The 21,236-nt window shown below is 32.5% G+C and overlaps 1 protein-coding gene across 1 annotated transcript in view; it reads left to right on the top strand.

Annotated features, from left to right (window-relative positions):
• The window catches only part of LOC118197178 (synaptogenesis protein syg-2-like), a 289,538-nt gene that overhangs the window by 132,775 nt on the left and 135,527 nt on the right, over positions 1 to 21,236 (top strand). The window contains exon 4 of the mRNA XM_085817873.1: positions 9,460 to 9,756. Coding sequence (XP_085673999.1) covers positions 9,460 to 9,756 — 297 coding nt within the window. The remainder of the gene's footprint in view (positions 1 to 9,459; positions 9,757 to 21,236) is intronic.

The following is a 21,236-nucleotide window of genomic DNA, read 5'->3' as shown; positions in this document are numbered from 1 at the left end:
CCTTGTAGCTTCGCAGTCTATTAATGGCGTTAACCCGAATGTGTTGTTAGTCTTGAAACGGGATTTTGCGTCGTCCGCTATAAACGGCTGTATCACTTTTCAGAGTATTGCCAGCAAATATTATCGCCCTGTTTTATTTTTAAAGAAATTAAATAATGGAGAATCTACGTGTATGTATCTATGTTCCTCGCGTTGTGAAAAAACAACGGTATCTAGGACCATCAAATTTTGAATATTTTAATCCTCCTCCCGCACATGTGTACCTAGAAGATCGAATTTTGAATTTCGAATTTTATATTTCATATTTTTGAAATCTTTAACGAATATTTAGTTAATTCTAATAATTTAGTTAATTAAAGAAACTGAGATCACTGAGTCGGGTAACAGAGTGGATATATATATATATATACATATATATATATATACATATATATATATATATATATATTTATATACGTTTGATGAGGCCGATTGCAACTAAAATACGGGGTGCACATCTACATGTTATAGCAGTCCTATATACAAAATTTCAACGTTCTGGGGCTTCTTTTTTGAGTTATTCGTGGCGTCTGTACGTACATACGTTCGTACAGACGCCACGAAAAATTCTCTTCAGAATTCCTTTTAAAGCAGTTTTATAATTTTTTGGGAGGAAAACAGTCTTTTATTCTGTCCTTACGTACAGATATCACGCAAAAGCATCGTTAAATTGCGTTCGATAGCTATCAAAATGGATATTTTCATTGAAATATGCTACCTGAAACTTTTCGCGATTACAATACTTCCTTTTTACTTCGTACGAGGAAGTAAAAAGGGCTTGCGTGGGCGGAGGTGAGGTTTTATGAGGCATATGACGCTATTAATAATCGTACTTTATTAATATCGATATTTATAAATGCACTATTTTCATCGATTCCAAAAAATGAAAGGCTTGGGGCATTTAATCTTTGAAAAATTCACCTACAGGAGTACATTGATGATGGAGGAGACTAATTTGAACATGCCTAAAATTTCGTAAGTTTAACTTGTGCATCTCAAAAATTCCAGAATGACCCTAGTATACAAATACTATTGTAAAGTTAAAAAAAAAAAAAAACATTGTTCATGTTCCAGCCCTTTTCAAAGCGTAAAAATAAGGGTTCATAAAAATGGGAAAGCAAACCATTTAATACTTCCAAAAACATCGAAGAATAATCTGAAAACCACTCACGGAACACTTTTTCTGAATTCAAGAAACCAATGAACGTATTCTAAACCTTTTAAACAACCACAGAATCAGCCGCATGTATTAAAAATGTGACTGAATTTCTGACTTGGTTTGATCCCTGCACAAACAGAACGCTTATGCGGTTTGAATTTTTATTCAGAGCTATATCCTGCGAGAATTCGCTGAATAGTTCCGAATATTTATGAACTGAGGGGTGGGAACTGAATTCTGAAGTTTTTCAGATTTTTCCTTTATGTTTTTTTTCGAAAAAAATGAACAAAAACATCACAATATTGCTAGCAGAACACAATTCGAAAGTGGTTTCTTCTCTCCATTGCACAAAAGAATAAATTTAGAACGACGCCTCGCTTAGAATTTTGTGTGAATTAAAGACACATATTTTGAATTCTTAAGTAATAGCTCTTTTGTTATCATTAAAATAATGTCGAGGGAATGAGGAATCCTATGAACTTAAATTAAAATGTATGAGTTATCTAATTTTGACGCCTGCGCTAAAGAATGAACTTCATTTTTTCGGATATTACTTACTTCTTTCGGTTCATATTGCTTGTAAACAATATTGAAGGATTCTCATCGTCATATAAACAAGGGAATGTAAAAAAAATAAAGTATATGTATATCGTTACGAATTTTGTACATAGTATTTAGATGATTTTAGTACAATCAATTGCGAAATTGTTGTATTTTGCTGCGTAATGTTATAAAGAGATGAGCTATGCCAGAAAAATAAGAATACGGGGACAAGCCAATTTAACATTTGCGTGATGGGTATTTCGGAAACCTAAATTTAAAATCTGAAACCTAACCTGATTTTCTTTTCTCTCTTTTTTTCCCCCACCGTGTACATCAGACTCAATTGAACCCCCTTTCTCTTTGAAAACCGCTGCTTTTCAGTTATCCAAAATTAGCATTCTAAAATATTTAATTATAACAGATCACCCGAAAATTGTTTAAGTCGAATATATATTTGCATATTATATGCAATAATATTCCATATATTTCTTTACAGTTACTTTTGCGCACAATTGTGTAAACAATTTGAATAAACAATTCGTTGTATAAACAACAGGTAAAATGGCTAATCTTAATGTTTTTCGTTTATTTATTATATATTATTGTTAATATTATATTATTTTTAATATATTTACATTATTTATGTTATGAGTATTATTTTTAACGCCTTTGCACTTCTTTAAATCAAAGGAAAACATTTTTTACAAGAAAACTCGTTGTAAGAACCTCTGTAACTGACCTCTCTGATAAAACATAATATTCAGCCTGTTTATATAAACTTTATTATGGCATTTTCCATACATAGAAACTTTCAGCATTCCCTTGAATTAAGTAGCTGGCATCTTCATTTCGCTAAATATCTGCTATCGCTGTAGCATCTTTATGTAGAGTACTTTAGAGAGCGAGTAATTTATTTTCTTTTTATCACAATTTTAATTCAGCTCACAAAACATTCCATTAAAACTTCAGTTCAAAAATTATTTAGTATGTGTTCGCTAAAATTGTTTTTAATCTTTATCAAAATTTCTGTTCCAAAATTAAAGTAAATATGAATATGAAAATTTTAAGAGACGTTGCCGTGTAAAGCAACACAATGCAAGAAACGTCCTTTGATCTGAATTAATGATACATTTTCGATAAACTCCTTTGAACTATAAATTTTAAGCCATTCACTGCAGAATTTTTTTTCTCGTCCCTAATTCTCCACATTCATTGGAAAAGCAATGAATACTTTTCATTTGCTAGAGTTTTCATTATTTTATCTCCCGAAGCAATCTCCAGCTGAATGAAGCGACCTCCATTAGGGAATTCGATTCATGAATTTATAAAATACCGAATGAGAGAAATATATTTAATGTTTCTCCTGTACCTATGCTGACTGCAATTACTGGAGTAATTGTTCACAGAGCTGCGCCCCCTAAATTTCAATTTCCTCCTTTCACGTGTTGGGATCCAAATGGTTTTTACTCACCCCCTTCCCCTAATTGTTGCGTCATACGATTCATGGCTCTATAACCACACCCTATGTAATTGCATCCAATTAATAATCAATCATATACTGAATACTGCGGTGATTATGTTCAGGATAATTATGGTATAAGTCAGATATCAGACTGTTTACGCGACAAATTTTAATTTTAGCCTAGGATTTGAAACCTTTCTTCTATTCTAAGTGCTTGCGGCAGTTGAAAAGTTATTTTGCTATTGAATATAAAGTAATAAAAAAGAATATATATATAAAGTAAGTCTTGATATATATATATATATATATATATTATATAAAGTAAGAAATTTAGAACCAATTTTCACAAAGACCAAAAATTGAAATTCATAAGTAATAATTTTTAAAAATTATGTAAATGCAATAAAGAATTTAATAAATGTAGTCATTTGGAACTCTGACATTCCTTAATTTTAATATTCTTTTTACGAGCAATAAATAATTCTTAATAACAATTGATATAATTTCAAGCAATTAATATAATTAACAACAATTACATCTATTAATAACAAGAATAATAACAAAAAGAACTAAAAAGTCAACTAAAATAGTAATAATAATTTGAAAAGATATATACAGACAGATAGATAGATACATAGATATGATTTATTTTAGATTAGCTTTGGTTAGAATTATTTTATTTTTCTGTATTTCCATGTCTTTTATGTTCTAATTTTACAAGTGTTAAGCCTATGTATATAGCAAGTAGTTTTACTTTATTTATTATATTTATATTCTAACCTATATCGAAATCTTAAGCGTAGAGGATGTGTTTGTGACTGTTATCAAGGAAAATTTAATTATTAATTTCATATAGAAAACTGTTTTGAAATCACCCATAAATTAGCGAAACGTTTTTAGGTTTTGATAATGTATTGAAGTTGAAGTGTTGTTGATTTCGGCCATGCCCTTGACGAATCCCGGTCTCAGAGCAATTGATTTTCGTTATATCATTTACTGATTCGATATCTGTATTTAAATTTAGCTTAAGGATAAAAAAAAATATTTTATTTCTGATTACTTTGCCCGATCCTGGTTCTACTATTTTACATTAATTGTTTAATTGTAACCTGGTCCTAGAAGATAGAATATTCACTTATTTCTAGTTTGAATGAATAATATAAACATACAAAACACTTTGTAGCTTCCTTCTGACGACATTATGTTGGAATTGATTGAATTCCTCTTTTTTCATGTTCTTTTTTACGTTATTTTGTTTTTCTTGTGATGGTTTATTTTAATTTTTTTTAACAATCACAAAATTCTAATTCTTCTACATATGTAGGATTTTTTTTTAATTTATTCATTTTAATTTCAGGTTTTTTTTTTTTTTTTTTTTTTTTGGTTTTTGTGAAAAATTAGTACTAAATTTCTTTCTTTCTTTATAAACATATGTTACGGTGAAACACCGAAATCTGGACAATGTCGACTTTCACCGGTGAATGTCAACATTTACATAGTCTCTTGGCGTATGTCCGAAATATTTTCCAAATACTCTTATTTCTGACTTACACCGGTCAATGTCGACATTCACCATGTACTAATGGTGAATGTTGAACATATAACAATATTATATTTTCTTCTCCGTAAATCAGTCGCGAATAAACGCATTTGACACTTGAAATAAGAACTTAAGAACATGAGAACCTAAAACACACAATACATTCAAAATGAGAAAGGAAAATAATAGAAGTTAAAAACTTACTTAATTATACAGTAATGAGATATTACTTAATTATACTAAATAAGAAAATAAAATAACAGTAATAAAAAACTTACTAAATTATGTGATTCAAATCTTATTTATTGCAACAACTTAAACTATTATGGCACTTTATGACCTCTCTTTTCGACCAGAGCATATCTGTGATTCTCGACATACACCGGTGAGGATCCGAATATACAAGAATGTAGTGAAATATTCGATCTTTCACCGACGTATTTGGTGAATGTTGATATTCTCCGGTGAAAGTCGACATTCTCCAATTTCGGTCTTTCATGGTAGCATATGTTCATAAAGAGAGAAAGATATAGATATAACAAAATCACAAAATTTTTTTAAAACAAAAATGTCACAACGTAATTTTCGCAAAATGTGCTGCTGTTAAATTAATCAATTATAGACCAAAAAAGTAAGAAACTTAGAAACTAATTCACAAAGACACGGAGAAATAAATTCAAAACCAGTAAAACACAAAATACAAAAATAAAAAAAAAAAAAAAAAAAAAAAAAAAAAAAAACTCAAAATTAGAAAGAGGAATTCACTCACAGATTTTGACTGAATTCCTTTTCCCACTTTTGTAATTTTGTATTTTTCTATTGTTTTAAGAAATTACTCTGGTTTGAAAACAGTTTGAAATTTTGGAGTTTTATTAGTTTTGAATTTATTTCTTCATATCTTTGAGAATTAGGTTCTAAATTTCTTTTTCTTTTTCTATAATATATACAGATATAGATATGCATATCAAATTACTGAAGATTTATTGATTAATGCATATATATATATATATATACACACAAACATATTTTTTACACATATATCAGAAGACAATCTTCTAAAATAGTTTATCATAACTCAGAGTCATAACAGGACGTTTTTCTTTTAACTCAAACATTACTACGTTACTACAAACAATTGGAAAAAGTGCACTTTCTTTCTTTAGCGTTCGCTCTGTAATATGCAAACGTATAGTGTCAATGAAGTATTTCATCAAAAATGGTAAAATTCTTTACCCAGTTAGAAAATAAAAGTAATTGTAACGTAAATACCTGTTTAGTTTAGATATATACGAGTACTTTTATTTATACATTTCTAATTTAGAAGCAGTAATTTAAGAGTACGATTTATAAGTTACGTAGTTAAGAAGCACTTTAAACTGAAGTAGATTTGTCTTTAGACAGTCAGTATATCCCTGTTTTCCTATTCCAAATGACAAACAAACAAATGACAGCTCTTTCAAAAGAATAAAAACGCTTTGGAAAGGGTTAAATAGTTCAAAGGGCAAATCAACAGAAATAAATCTAAAGAATAGCTTCCAGGAGAATTTCATACGCATTTAAAAGAAATACGTTATTAAATACGTTATTAATACGTTATTAATAATACGTTATTGACTATTCATCAGACAGTAATGTATACTGTATTCCAGCAGTTCATTCTATCAAATATTCTAGTACCTAGCTTTATTTATTTATTTTTGCAGAAGATGTTCTATCCAAAAAATCCTAGATTTATTCATCTCACATTCTATTGCAGCTGATTCTTCCAAATATTCTAGAGTTTAGCAGATTCTTTGACAGAAAACTGCAATTTTTGCAAAGAATTTGGTTAGAAAACCACCAAAGAATCTGAGCATTCCTCTTCAAAGTAATGCATGACTGCCATGCTAAGCTATGTTTAATCTTCTATCAGGAAGCTACGCTCTGTAAGAGCAATTTACCTTCAGAAAGATTTAGCTTAAATTATGTAAAAGTCTAAAATAATCCCTGAACATAACATTCCATATATAAAAGAACCTGCCACAATTTATTATTCCTAAAGCGCTATTATTTTGTATCTAAAGAGAAGTAGTTCTTGAAGTATGCATTTCGCGTTAAAGATCTTAACTTTCAACTATTCTGGAAGAACTTTTACATCCGATATTCCCAACAACTGCACCAAATGAAGTTTTGGATTCCCCGCAACTTGAAATTGATTCTCATCTTTGTGCCTAACGTAACCATTTTCAGCACACTGCTAATGAAATTTATATTTCCTTTTGACTTAACGTATTTTCCTTCTGAATGAGTGGCAACAATGCGAGAATTTCACTTTCTACCGAGAGGCGCTGCCATGCATTTCATGCAAGTATTGTAGGATTGTATATATGAATTAATTGTACACGTATACGACATAGATGCACCGTTTGTCATTTCCAAATGCACATTCCGCTGAGGTTCTGTGTGAATAAATTATGAACGGCGGCTTTGGTCAGAGACAGTGGATCTATAACGGACATTACTTTGATGGGATAACCCTACGGGTTCATGTCAGTTAGAAATGATGTATTGTGTGACGTGTTAATGTTTCCTTTGCTGATAGCAGTGTGTATTATAACGTATTTTCGGGCTTGCTCTGTTTATTGTCCGTCGTTCATTTTTTAGTGGTCCTGTCATGCAGATCCCTAGAGTAAAATTTCTGGTAATGTTTTCGATGTTTTCTTTGCCACTCTCAGCGATTGTATGGTGTAAATATTATAAAATAAAGATGACTGTATGATAACATCAATCGTAAATGATCACTGCGATTCATATTACGTGTACCTCATTGCACTTGTTGCCAGAGTACAAAAGCAAATATTCTCTTCCTTTAAAGAAATGCATCTACGTTTTGATTTTTATAGCAAAAGTACCCGATGCCAGTTTGATTGAGAGTAATGTGCCTAAGAATAGGGAGAACGATACCGCTATAACCCTTCTCTAAACGAGGCAAAAAATACGATTCATACGTTTTTCAGTCTGATGCGATGTGAAACTCACATAAAAATTTCGATAGAAAAATAAACTAATTTCTTCTCATTACATCAACAATGGCGCGCAGTTTTTAATGAATTTCGTCTTTCTAATAAAATAGTCGTAGAAGCTCAAGTTCCATCCAATATTTCACCTATGTTCAGTTTTAGCCGATTAAATGGGGCAAAAAATTTATCATACTTGATCTTAAATCAATAACGAGAACAAACACACAAACGGATATTATTCTCTCTCTCTCTCTATCTGTATATATATATATAGAGAGAGAGAAAGAGATTTTGTAAAACTTACAAATTTTTGATTAACAAACTTTACAATTTGAAAGACAGCGATTGCAAAGTTCTGGTTGTAAGAGTGAGAATCTTAATCGGAGCTGAGTTTAATAAATCTTGTTCGCGTCAAACTGCATTTCAAAATTTTCGGTAAATGAAAAAAATTCACGCGTGTATTTGCATACAAAAACATATTCAGATTAAAAACAAAGCCCACCATTAAGAATCAGCGTATTTTTTTTTTTTTAATTTGCGCTGATTCTTAATGTTGAAGGATTAACCGAAGAATTTATTTTAAAAGTATTTTCAGTCTTATCACACAAAATTTGACTAAATGAGAAGACTGTATATTAAGTTCAAGAGTTTTCAGAATTTTCAAAAAGCTACTTCAAGCACCTTTTCAAAAGGATTGGATAAAAGGATTGATTCGAAGCTTGAAGGTACAAGACAGGCGGCTTTTGACAGTAACAATAATTATAAAGAGGAAATTCCTGGTGAGTGTGAATCGTGTGTTTAGAGTAGTCAGAAGATTAATTGTATGTTCACTTGATTGACTTTTCTACTGAAGCTTAACTAAAACATTATTTCAAACCTAATAAACAAAATTTTGAGTCTAGCTTAATTAGCCATATTCATTAAAAATTGTTATAAATAATAAAAAATAAATGTATTTTAATAAAACTTTAATGCATACTGAAATTAGCAATTTCCTTATTTTATTTTACTGAAAGATTTATTAAGCTCTAAATGTATTCTACCATGTGTAACGTGTATATAAACCTTAGAAAGTCCTCCACGAAGGCATACCTCCCCTTACGCAGATAGCCTTAGTGTGCTTTGCCGTAATCTCAGTAAAGCAAACTAACATTTCCGCATGTTTCTTTAAAATTACTGTGTTTTGAATCTGTGTTTAAATCTGTGTTTTTGTGTTTAAATCTGTGTTTTAAATCTGTGTTGAAAATTACTGTGTTTTAAATCAAAATCATGTGTGGATATGTAGAGTCATACATGCAGGTTACTAGTGCTCAAAACGTACCTGTTGATTTGATTTTATTAATTAAAACAATAAAATTAACTTCTCCACGTAATAAAATGTATTTCATAATCAAACTTTCACATAGTAGTGTTCTGCCTTTTTTTGATAAATCACTCTATGTAATGTAAGCTTGCTCTTATCCTGTGCTAAGGGTTGCTAAAAAGCAACACATTCTGACTATGCGCGTGAGCTTTTACATTTCAGACTTCGAAGAAAATCTCAAACAGATTAAAGTCCAGTCCCTAAGGGTACCACCATGTGATTTTCATGGTTTGAAAGTCTGTTATCTTTGTAATAAACGTAAATAAATAAGGTTTCCGATAAGGCTTTTCCATGAATGTATACGTTTACCCCCTCACAGATTTTTAATTGCTATTCTTGTGTTCTCATTCGCAGTTCGCCCATTAGATGTGATGATCGAGGGTGACAGACAGCCTTTATCTGCTCACAAGACGGTGGAACTCGTCTGTCGAGCGACAGGTTCGAGACCGCCAGCCATCATCACCTGGTGGAAAGGGACATCAAAGTTGAAGGCTCTTAAAGATAACATCTCCGTCGACGGCAATGTTACGACAAGTATCATTACCATGACGCCATCTAGTGACGATAACGGGAAACATCTGTCCTGCCGTGCTGAGAATCCCCTGATTGCTGCCAGCGCCATTGAATATGGATGGAAACTAGAGGTCCACTGTAGGTAACTACGGGATCTGTGATAATTTAAGTGTATGCATTATGAGGAATAGGCTTAGACAACGAAATTTAAAATAAAAAATAAACGTTAAAGTTAGCGCCAAATATTTAATTTAAAATACGTGTCAAACAAATTAAAATTTAACAAAAATTTATCCTCTTTTTTTTTTTTTTTTTTTTTTTTTTAGTCCAAAGGGATTTGTCCCTGAAGGACTATTGTTTTCGTTTTGCGATTTTGCGTCGGACTCATAAACGTCGGTTCACTTTTCAAACTGTTGCCACAAAATGTTAGAGTCCTGCATTATATTTGAAGAAATTAAATAATGAAAAATCTGCATAAATGTATGTATATTTCTCACATTGTCATAAAATAACGGTACAGAGTCATCGAATTTTGAATAACGTAATTCTCCAACGAATATGAGCATGTGGAAGACCAAATTTGAAATTTGAAATTTGTTTTATGATCGATTTCCTATTTTTTAAAACTTTGACGAATTTTTGATTAACAAACTCAAGGATTTTAAAGCGAGCAATGGCAACGTTGTGCAGAAAAAACATTTTTATCTCCAGCGCGTGAGTCTCTGTATCGGAAATTCTAAAGTTATGCTCGTTTTAAAACTATTTTGCGATATTGCTGTTGCACTGGATCTTATGGTTTAAGTGCGAGGAACATGATATTTAATAAAGAAAGGTAACACACAAAATGTTAAAAAACGCCCCTTTGGACGTAATTTAAAATCTGAAACATTTCAGATTTTTTTTTTTTTTCCTAAACGTACAATACATTTCCTTAATATACAAGTTAGAGAATACGAAGTTTAATAACGGTAGAAAAATGCAGAGTTTTACGAAAATATTGAGACATGCTCTTGCTATCTATACCTGTGTTTAAATAAATGAATAAAAACAAATATATATATTGTGACCGGCAAAATTTAAAAGTCGCTGTGATAGCTAAATATTTATTTTCGAGAGCCAACTGCAAAATTAATGGGGAATGCTGTTTTAGCTAATACTCGGAACTGCAATTTTTTAAATTTTAAAATTTAAACGACAACATTGTTTTGCAGTTGGTTGTTAAATTTATTTTAACATCTCTTGTATTATGTGAGTAATAAAAATGTTTATGAAAATAACCAAATTCAGAAAATTAGTTTTGACTATTTTTGTGAATTTCATCGGTAAATGTATTGAGTTTTTTTTATTTTATTTAGTAAAGTATCATTTACATTTTACTAATCGTAAATTTTATTTTAAATTGCGAAAAACTTACATTTCATTCAAATTCACAGAGCTCCTTCCGTAAAATCCTGCATTAATGCTGTGATTAATTAATTAATTAATGCTGTGATGCGAAGGTTTAAACTTTGATTCACTATTTAGGAAAATATTGTCCGTAGCCAGAAGTTTGGAACATAGTTTAAAACGTAATAAACAAAATTTTTAACCTAGCTTAATTAGCCATATTCATTAAAATTATTATAAGTAATAAAAAAAATAAATCTATTTTAATAAAACTTTAATGCATACTGAAATTAGCAATTTCCTTATTTTATTTTACTAAAAGATTTATTAAGCTCTAAATACAATTTTCCAAACTAAACTGTAGTTTCTCTCATGTGTAACGTGTATACGAACCTTAGAAACTCATCCATGAAGGCATACCTCCCCTTACGCAGATAGCCTTAGTGTGCTTTGCCGTAATCTCAATAAAGCAAACTAACATTTCCGCATGTTTCTTTAATGCCTTTTTCTTAAAGTTTCAAATTAAATGTGTAAGGAGAATTTGTGCTCACAAATGTATTCAAATTTGCCTTAAATTCTAGATTTATTTTGTTTCTTTTCTATTCATTAACCCAAACGGGCTATTGCGTTATGCATCATAAATGGCAAATATTTTTTCAAATTTTTGCCATCAAAGTATTGTCCCCCTGTTTTATCTTTAAAGATTTTAAATAATGAAATATGTATGTCTCAAAATCGTAAAAACAACCTTGTATTTAGCGTAAGTATATTGAAACACTCAATCGATTTCGAGGGCAGCTAACGGTCCCTCCTCATCAGGAGAAAGAAATACCTAGAAAGAAGAAAACTAAAGGGGAAGGAGTCTCAGAAACACGTGGTCCTTATCAGCACTGCACGTGGTTATAACCGGATTTTTAATCAGAGTTACACTGGCCGCCTACTTTTACTGAGCCAGGCTATCTGATCAAACATGTAACACAAAGGACAAAGGATTATTCGAAGTTCAGATTTTGAGCGGGAAGGTGCAGTTGCCCCTCACTCCCTATTTTTAACTTCGCTAATTCTTTGTCCTTTGTGTTACATGTTTGATCAGATAGCCTGGCTCAGTAAAAGTAGGCGGCCAGTGTAACTCTGATTAAAAATCCGGTTATAACCACATGCAGTGCTGATAAGGACCACGTGTTTCTGACACTCCTTCCCCTTTAGTTTTCTTCTTTCTAGGTATTTCTTTCTCCTGATGAGGAGGAACCTTTAGCTGCCCTCGAAATCGATTGAGTGTTTCAATATACTTACGCTAAATACAAGGTTCTTTTTACGATTTTGATTGTCACATTAGCGTGTTTCTCTTCTAATCTATACGTATGTATGTTCTTCGCACTGTGAAAACAAACGGCGTTGCCTAAGGCCATCTAATTTTGAATAACATAGTCCTCCACCCGAACATGTGCATCTGGAAGATCAGATTTTGAATCCCGAATTTCATATTTTATTAAAACTTTATGGATTTCTGATTAACAAACTCAACGATTTGGTAGTGACCAGTGGTAAAACTGTAAGGAATAAAAAATGTTATCTCCATTGCGCGAGGCTGTCTATCAGAAATTTGAAATATGCGCAGTATATAAACTGTACATTGATACGATAAACTGAGAAAAGACTGAAAAAATAATAAAGATGCATGCCAACACTTAACACTGCATCGAGAATTCTAAACATATACTGCTATGCTGCTTTTAAATTTTTTGCAATTTTTTATTGAATTGTATCGATGATAATGATGCTTAATAATAAAGCTAAAAAGACAAAAAGAAATGGGTTAGCAGGAGTAAGTACAAATGCAAACTTGCAGACTGCGAGCACAGCGAGAAAGTAAAAAACATTTTAAGGAGACCTTGAAAATCTGATCCCTTGTAGATTTTGCTTCTTTTTTTGGCAATTTATGTATTTATTATTATTTTTTTTTCCTGTTGGATATTATCAACATTTTGATTAGGAATTAAGATACTGGGTTTTACTTTAATCAAATGTATATTGACAATTAATCTGTAATGTTAAAAAATTAGGAGATTATCACGCCATGTCGTATCGAGAAAAGCCATACCGAAACTCAGTTATATAACAGTTTTCGGTACTATTCCGTTTTGAGGAACGAAAAAAATTGCAGCGAAAATGTATGCGCAAAAGTGCCAAATCTAGAAAACGCGCCCATTTTATACAGCGCGCCAAATCTAGCGTACGCGCTGACTTCAGATTGCGTAAGTTTATATAGTTCTATATTTCTTAAGACGCCATTAAAATACTAGTTTAATTTTTAAATCCTTTTTTGATTTTAAATCCTTTTTTAATATCCTATGGATTTAACAATTTGGGAATTGCCCACGACGAAAAGTCGGCAATAGAATTTTGGGTAAAGTGCAGAATCACCCACTGCTTGACGCATTTTTAAGAATTGCACATACTCGGTATCCATGTGCACATCGACTTATTTTCACTTTAAAAAAAAAATCACAGAATTGCACAAAAATGGCACTGCGCACGCCCTTGACTTTATTTATGTACACATTGACCTATTTTCACTTAAATTAAATTATTTTCATTTAAAATTCAATTGTTTTTACCCTTGTAAAAAGCGGCAAATAAATAAGTGAGCGATTCTGACTTTACCGAGAATATTTTCAAAGAAAAGGCATCATTTATTATAGAAAATTATGTTTGAACAACCAACGAGATGAAATTATGCTTTAGCGATAAGTCGGTAGCGAAATAGCGATGCTTAGCAATTTTTATGTAAATTATAATAATGATCTGAAATAGTTATTTACTCTTATGCTTCCATTCAGTCATGTTTAGCCTTTTTCATATAAATTATAATAATAAAAAAGTATTATGTGAAATTAACCTTTCATCGAAATTAAAACATCAATCTTAGTTATTTACTATTATACTTCCTTTCTTGCCGCAATTATTAGGGTTGCCGCAATTATTTTTGACAGCATTGGCATCAACATAGTTTGGCGATTTTTTACGGCCCTCGAAACCGAATAGTACCCAGTTGTCTAATTTTTATATACTTTGATGCTAAAATAATAATCTTAAAATTAGTTCTCCAAGTATTTATCTTACAAAAATATACAACTTTATTTTACTTCAATGGTCAGCATGTTGAAACACAATTTTAAAGCATAGTTTATGGTTTCTACAATTGCTATGCAACCTCGGTGTTGCAACACTTAAATATCCCCGGGGACAAGAAAGAAATCTTTGTTACAAAAGATAGTGATATACTAGATGAAAGCGATGGTATTTGCTGTTGATTTACACACGCATTTAGTAATGGGAGTTCCATAAGTCCCAGCAGCACTTACTGGGAGATTGACCCTATTTAAATTTTCAAGAATTTATGCTCAGAGTCGAAAGTTGCACCCGGGGGGTCTAAAGTGCATTTTTACAGTCGGCAGTAACCATGGCAACCAAAGGCAAATGGGACTTGCCATAGATTTTTCCATTTACGATTCCTGCTCAACTCCATTCAAATGCAAGATTTGTTTCAGAATATTAGTTAAGATATGTCTCTTTCAGTCCGAAACTAAGTGACATAAAAAGTTTGTTTTTCTTTCTAGGCAGAGAAATTGAAAACCTGGTTAATTTATGGTTTCAGTGTTTTAATATTGTTTTAAATATGTCAAAAAAATCCTGAATGGCACATTGGACATAAAAGTACAGTTTCTTTTAAATCGACTAGTGCAAAACTAGTAAGAATTTTTAATAGATTAATTTTATTATTCTATTATTTTACATGAATAAAAAGTAATAACTTAGTTTTAGTTGAAATGACATAAGTTATTCAATAAGCTTCATTAAAGAGAAAGGTAAAATCTTCGTTTGATATTTGCCATAAAAATTTAAAAAAAGATATCTCTAATTTTAAGACCTAAAAAAAAAAATTAATTTCAGTGTACCATTTTATTTGAAATAGAAATTAATTCTGTGTTTAGGCAAATAAAAACTGAAATTTATTGATTTATTATGCGTCAAAAAGTGAGCATCGTATCTTGTGTGGTGTACTGGCCGAAACCGCTACGCAAACACACACACACAGGGCTGACACAGGGTTAAAATGAACTTCAAACTCAAGTTTTAACAATAACATGAATAAGACGAAAACCTTAACAGTTGCATATCTTGACAATATGGGACTTGGATACATTTAGTCTCGTAATTTTAGAATTTTGTTACAGGAAAAATGCTCTAACGCATTATACACGAGGAATGATCGTTCTTAGCAGGTCAACATGCCCGTAGCTCTAAACAGGAAAGTTGTTCTCTCTTCTCAGGAAACCACCTTATATATCTACTTGTGTATACTCTCGCGGAACTCCCAGGGGTGGGGTGAGGGAAGATTCTTTCAATCATACCAAACAAAATGTCCATTTCTTGACCCTGATGAAAAGACTTCTTTTACTTCTTTGCCACTGGAGCGACTTTCGAGGCTGCACCGGAATCATTAACAAACGCACAGGATTTCACCCCTGATATGAAAACTATTGCACTCTGAAATCACTCACCCTTGACAAAGAACCTTTATGCCACCTTATCACACTTATTTCATGGGGGAGAGAGATAAACAAGAGATACTTATTAACTGTATGATTTTTGCTTAAATAAAATTAGCTGAATAATAAATCAATCAATAAAGTAAAATCTGAAAGGTTTTCAGATTTTAAATAACGTCCATAGGGGCATTTTTATCGATAATAAAACAAATCTCAAAATCCAATTAGGGCTTTTACATACCCATATTCCATGGAAGATTACGTTATTCAAATTTTGATGGCTCTAGGTACCGTTGTTTCAACACAATGTGAGAAACATGCTATTTAATTTCTTTAAATATAAGACAGGGCGATAATATATGGTGGCAACGATTTGAAAAGTGATACTGTTTCAACGCAAAGTGCCAAAACGAAATTAACAGTCCTTCAGAGCAAATTGCTCCTTTGGACTAATAAAATGTTATCACTTTGTAAAGTCTTTAGGTTTTTATTGAAGCAGGATATGTGAAAAAATGTGCAATGCCCTTGCCAAGATTCGAACTCTGGACTTCACGGAATACGTGTGGAGTATGCTTCCAATTACACCAACAAGGCATGCGCTAGGGGGAGAGAAAATACTTTATATGCTCTTCCTTTTAAACGGCGACTGAGAATGAAAGGACCCAGTCGTCGTCAAATCCTGGTGGTGACGAATTATCGTCCACCTAGCTTTTAGTTCGGGTGCCACTTGTAGAGTCATTAAGTCTTTTTGAAGTAGAAGGCGTGAAAAAAAATGCAATGCCCTCCACGGGGTTTGAACCCTGGACCTCTCGAATACGGTTTTACATCCAATTACACCACTTAGACATGCAGAACGGAGGGCGAAAGTATATAATATTTAATTAGGTGAAACATTTTTAGAATACATAAAAAATAAACTATGCAACAGATGCCAAATTTAAATAAAACGATATAGGAGAAATATAATCATTTTTTAAAATTTATTTTACAAAACGCTACTACGTCCTCCTTTGCTGATACGATCGATTTCTTGTGATAAAATGTTTTATCTTATATGTGTGCCAGTACATCGTGATCAACCAGAAAAAATGGAATCCTTGATGCGGTTAAGAAAATAGCAGAGATTAAGGGGAAGTGGAAGAAAAAGACAGTTTCAGTGATAACATGCGAATAAGAAAAATCTCACAGGATTAATTTGAAGGCTCGGGTGACCACCACATTAACGCTTTATCTCCTCATCCAGTGCGTCTTATCTATCTTATTGGCAGTTTTGATTAAAATACTATTTTAAATGGTCTGAATCATTATGGCAGATTTTGACTGAGGTACTTCTGCAAATGACCTCGATAATGGTCTATGTAGTAATGAACTCGACAACTATCTTTTTAAACAAAGGAATCATTACACAGTTTTCATTCATATGAGGCTTAAGTAACCGGCCGGAGGATGCGCTGATGACTCTGTGTGAGGATTAGTAACTGACCAGTTGCTATTTTATTTAGTATATTTAATGAGGTTGCGTATCACCTACTGCATTTTGAACGTAAAATACGTTTATTACCAATTTATGAGAAGCGGTATTACAATATTTGATAACATAGAACACATAGAACAATTATTGTAGACTAGCAGCTTCGCTGCCAGCCTTCGTCTGGCTTTTAAATGTACCAAAAAAATGGCTGAAGGGAACGCCAAACGTTAAATTTAAAAACTGCGTAGAATTTTACTCTGCAGAACAACTTCATAAAAAAAGTTATTACGTATAACAAAATTACAATGAAATAAACAATATCCCTTAATACAAATATTAATTAACCTAATAAATAAATTAACCAACTTCCCGCTGCAAAATCTTAAGAACTCAAATGGTATAAAGGAGGTTAAGAACTTTGTTTCCTAAAAAAAATCACTCAAAACTTTTCAATATCTCAAAAACAGTGAAATGAGCAATAAATAACATTAAAAAAAAATCTGAAAAGCAAAGTGTAATTCATGATATTTTATCTTATATTTTCAAGAGAACAAAATTAGAATGAAATGAGCTATATCCTTAATACAAATATTAATTATCCTAATTAAAAAATTAACCAACTTTACGTTGAAAAAGAATCATGAAAATCTTTTCAATATCTTACGAACAGTGAAATAAGCAAAAAATAAAGGGAAAGCAACTCAAGAAACATAAAATTCCGAGCAGAATTTTAACATGTAGAACAACTTTATCAAAAAAAAAAAAAAAAAAAAAATCAATAAAATGTATCATATATATATATATATATATATTTATAGGATCATATCGTATGATATATATTTATAGGATGTCATCTCTATAAATCTTGAGAATTCACGGTTCCTCTTGAAAAGACATGGAGGTGTGTGCGTCCACCCAAAGAGATGCCACCCCAAACACAGACACTGCCCTTTCCGTATGCATCTCTTTCACGGATGTTTGACGGATGATAACGGGTTCCAGATTCTCTCTATAAACAATTTCCAGATTCTCTCTATCAAATAACGCCTACCTACGCTTTATAGACTAAACCTGGACTCATCCTAAACCTGGAAACTGTAAAGAGAACAGCCCTCCATTGCTCAGGCGTCCAGTGGACATGTTGTCGTGCCCACTGCAAACGGTCCCTGCTATGGCGTGACTTGAGCGGCACGCAAATGGGTGTTCCCCTCGCATACAGACCACCTTCGTGAAGCCTTCTACTCACAGTTGATGTTGACACCAACCTTCCGGTGGCTGCAGGAAGGTAGGATCTAAGAAGAGTCGGAGTAGCGGTTCTATTCCTGAGTGCACATGTCAAATATCGGTCATCAGCGCTTGTCGTACGTCCTTGGCTGAACCCCCTAGGTGCCGAATCTGTGATTTTAAATTGCCTCCAAAGTCCCAAAACCACAGAGGACTCCCATTTAACCATCTTGCCACTTCTGTTTGACTTTGTCCCGCCTCTAGTCAACCAATGGCTTTCTTTCGTAGTTCTGCAGGCAAATGATGCCTGAAGATCATTGTTACGAATCGGCTATTTCAGATTTCTGATGTCACTGTCACAGTGAAATATGTGGGCTTGCTTTCAAACATGGACTTTTATTCTCCTCGCAGATGACGTATTCCGAGTGCAGAGCCACTAATTTGCATATTGGGGTTTTACTCAACTACTCTTACTTGGCAACATATTCAAATTTTACACGGTTTGTCTTGTTTTTGAGGGAGTTATCACTGGTTTTGTGATTTTTTCCTTAATTTATGATAATAAGTGCATTTAAATGGCTAAAAAGGCGTATCAGTAACTCCGCGTAACAGCAAAGATAAACTCGTAACGTACGCTGGCTACCGAAATCACGCTCTGAATAAACTCCAAGAATCACCCCTTTAACTCTTCGAAGACCACAACGCACCAGACGGCCTTTCATTCAAATGACCACAGCCGCCCGGAACGGCCGAAATCCCGATATTGTTTTCTTCCCTCTCCAAAGGCGTACAGTAGCAGGTGCAGTTACCCCAAATGCATTGTATCAGTTTTTTTGCAAACAGCTTGTCCTAAAAGGATTTATTTGTGATTCCTTATCTTTATTTGTTAGAACTAGAAAGGATGTCATTTGAAATCTTCACTCTTTTTTGTGCGTTAATGGATGAAATGGGTATGAAATTGCTGTGACTCTCGAAAACCATATCGGGCGGTTCCGTATTTTAATATGCAAGTTAGGGAAACCTTCAGTTTTCAAAAAAAGTTAAATACTCACTTTACTTAACATTAAATTTGCATCCTGGGGAAGAAATGCGAGGGGATGTTGAGGAGTTCAGAAAACATAACAAAATTTTTACTAATTGGTTAATTTAACAAAGGGAAAGCCTACAATATAACCAATTCATTTTCTCTTTTTATAGCTTTTTTCAAATCCATTTACCTAGATTCTGCAAACATTTACAGCTTTTCAGTTAAGTTTATTGCTCATGATTACATGCCTTCCTTTTGAACGTCTTTATTAATTTTATTGGCATGAATAAGAATCTTATGTCAGATCACAAAACGTAAGGGAAAAGTGCTGTGATTACTTTAAACAAAGTATATGTCTCACTGAAACAGATTAGGCCCCTTTTAAAATACTCTCTAAGCTCTTCTGGGACATAGATTATAATCCTAAGTTCTTACTTAACAAATTTAGTTCTCTTAGCTTTCGTTTCCCATCTAATTTCATAAAGTGGTTTCAGCGTCAGTTGAACATGACCAGTCCACATTCCTTAATGTTTCGTAGATGCAGAAAATAAAATAAGCAATCTTTGATCCCCTCGCCCCCCCCCAAGAAAAAAATTTTTCTTTTGCGATTTTGTTCACTAAAACTGAGGAATTTCTGTCAAATTCGCTTTCTGAGAGTTTATTACTGTAGTATTTTACTTTCATTAAGCTACAGTATTACTGTAGTATTACTCTATTACTGAGTAACACTACTTACTTACTCTATTACGCTACAGTAAACTACAGTATTACTGTAGACGTTTGCTTGTGTCTTTCGCAATTTTGTTCACTGAAACCGAAGAATTAATGTCAAGTTCGCTTCCTGACAGTTTATTACTGTAGTCATTTGCTTTCGTTATATTACAGTATTACTATGCAGTAATACTGAGTATATCAATGGCTTCCCTGATGGGCTGAACTTGTGACATCAATCTAGCCAAATGTCGCTTATAGTTAAACCTCTTAAGACGAATATAAGCATCTGAAATTTCGATAATAGTTAAGGTGCTCCGGTTTTTAATTAATTTCTTCTGTTAGAATATTTGCTAGCATTTATAAGTTGAATCAAATGCGGTCTAAATGGTAAAGCCAGTTTTTTTTTTTTTTTTTTTTATTCCACTACTAAATTATTTTTGCGCCATTGAACAAGTACAGCTGAGAGTCAGCCAATAGAATGACATTAGTTCGACCGCCTTATCCGCGACCATGAGCGCAGAAACGCATGCGCCATTCGGACCGAATTCTTCTCAAAATAGGGTGGAAGGATGGGGACTTTTTTCCTTCCAGCATATGTCTTTCGAGAGAAGAGAAGATTTTCACGTGATCTTTCACGTCGCACCAACTAATAACAACATTTTTGGACGAGTCTATGTGTTTTGGCAGAATGCCAACCAGGGTTGCGTTTGAGACGGTCGAACTATATTGCCAAATGTCTATCAAGGAATTATAGATCGGCGTTGCCACTACTTGAAATCTACTTGAAATTATGTTTCAGCTTTATTTTTTGAAAATAAAATGTATGTTTATCGCAACTTTGTAATCAAACAAAAATGTTATTATTATTATTTATTTTCAGTTTATATTTTGTTATTTCAGTTTATGTCTTTAAGTTTTTATTTTATATTTATGCTTTATAATTTATTTTTATGCAGCATACGTTATTTTCGGAACTCAAATGGGTTGAAATTATGAAATTATGAAAATTGAAATTAAAAAATGAGTCACTCGGTAACCCGTGAGTCATACGTTACTGAGGCCTGTTCTAAATTTAAAAAAAAGAATATGGCCCTAGACAGTGAAGATTTGTATATATGCAAAAAATTAAGCAGGCCTCCCGCAACTGCGGATTCTGCTATATTGACCAATTCCTCCTTAACGCAAGTGAAATGTAAATCAGGTCTAACCCTTTTTGACCGCTACTATCATAGCTGATTAAAAA

The sequence above is a fragment of the Stegodyphus dumicola genome, chromosome 1, assembly GCF_044657685.1.
Source record: "Stegodyphus dumicola isolate Sdum_Otavi_A_Nest chromosome 1, ASM4465768v1".
In the NCBI taxonomy this organism is placed as follows: Eukaryota; Metazoa; Arthropoda; class Arachnida; order Araneae; family Eresidae; genus Stegodyphus; species Stegodyphus dumicola.
Note: the sequence above shows the minus strand (reverse complement) of the source record. Positions and strands in the feature narration are given on the sequence as shown.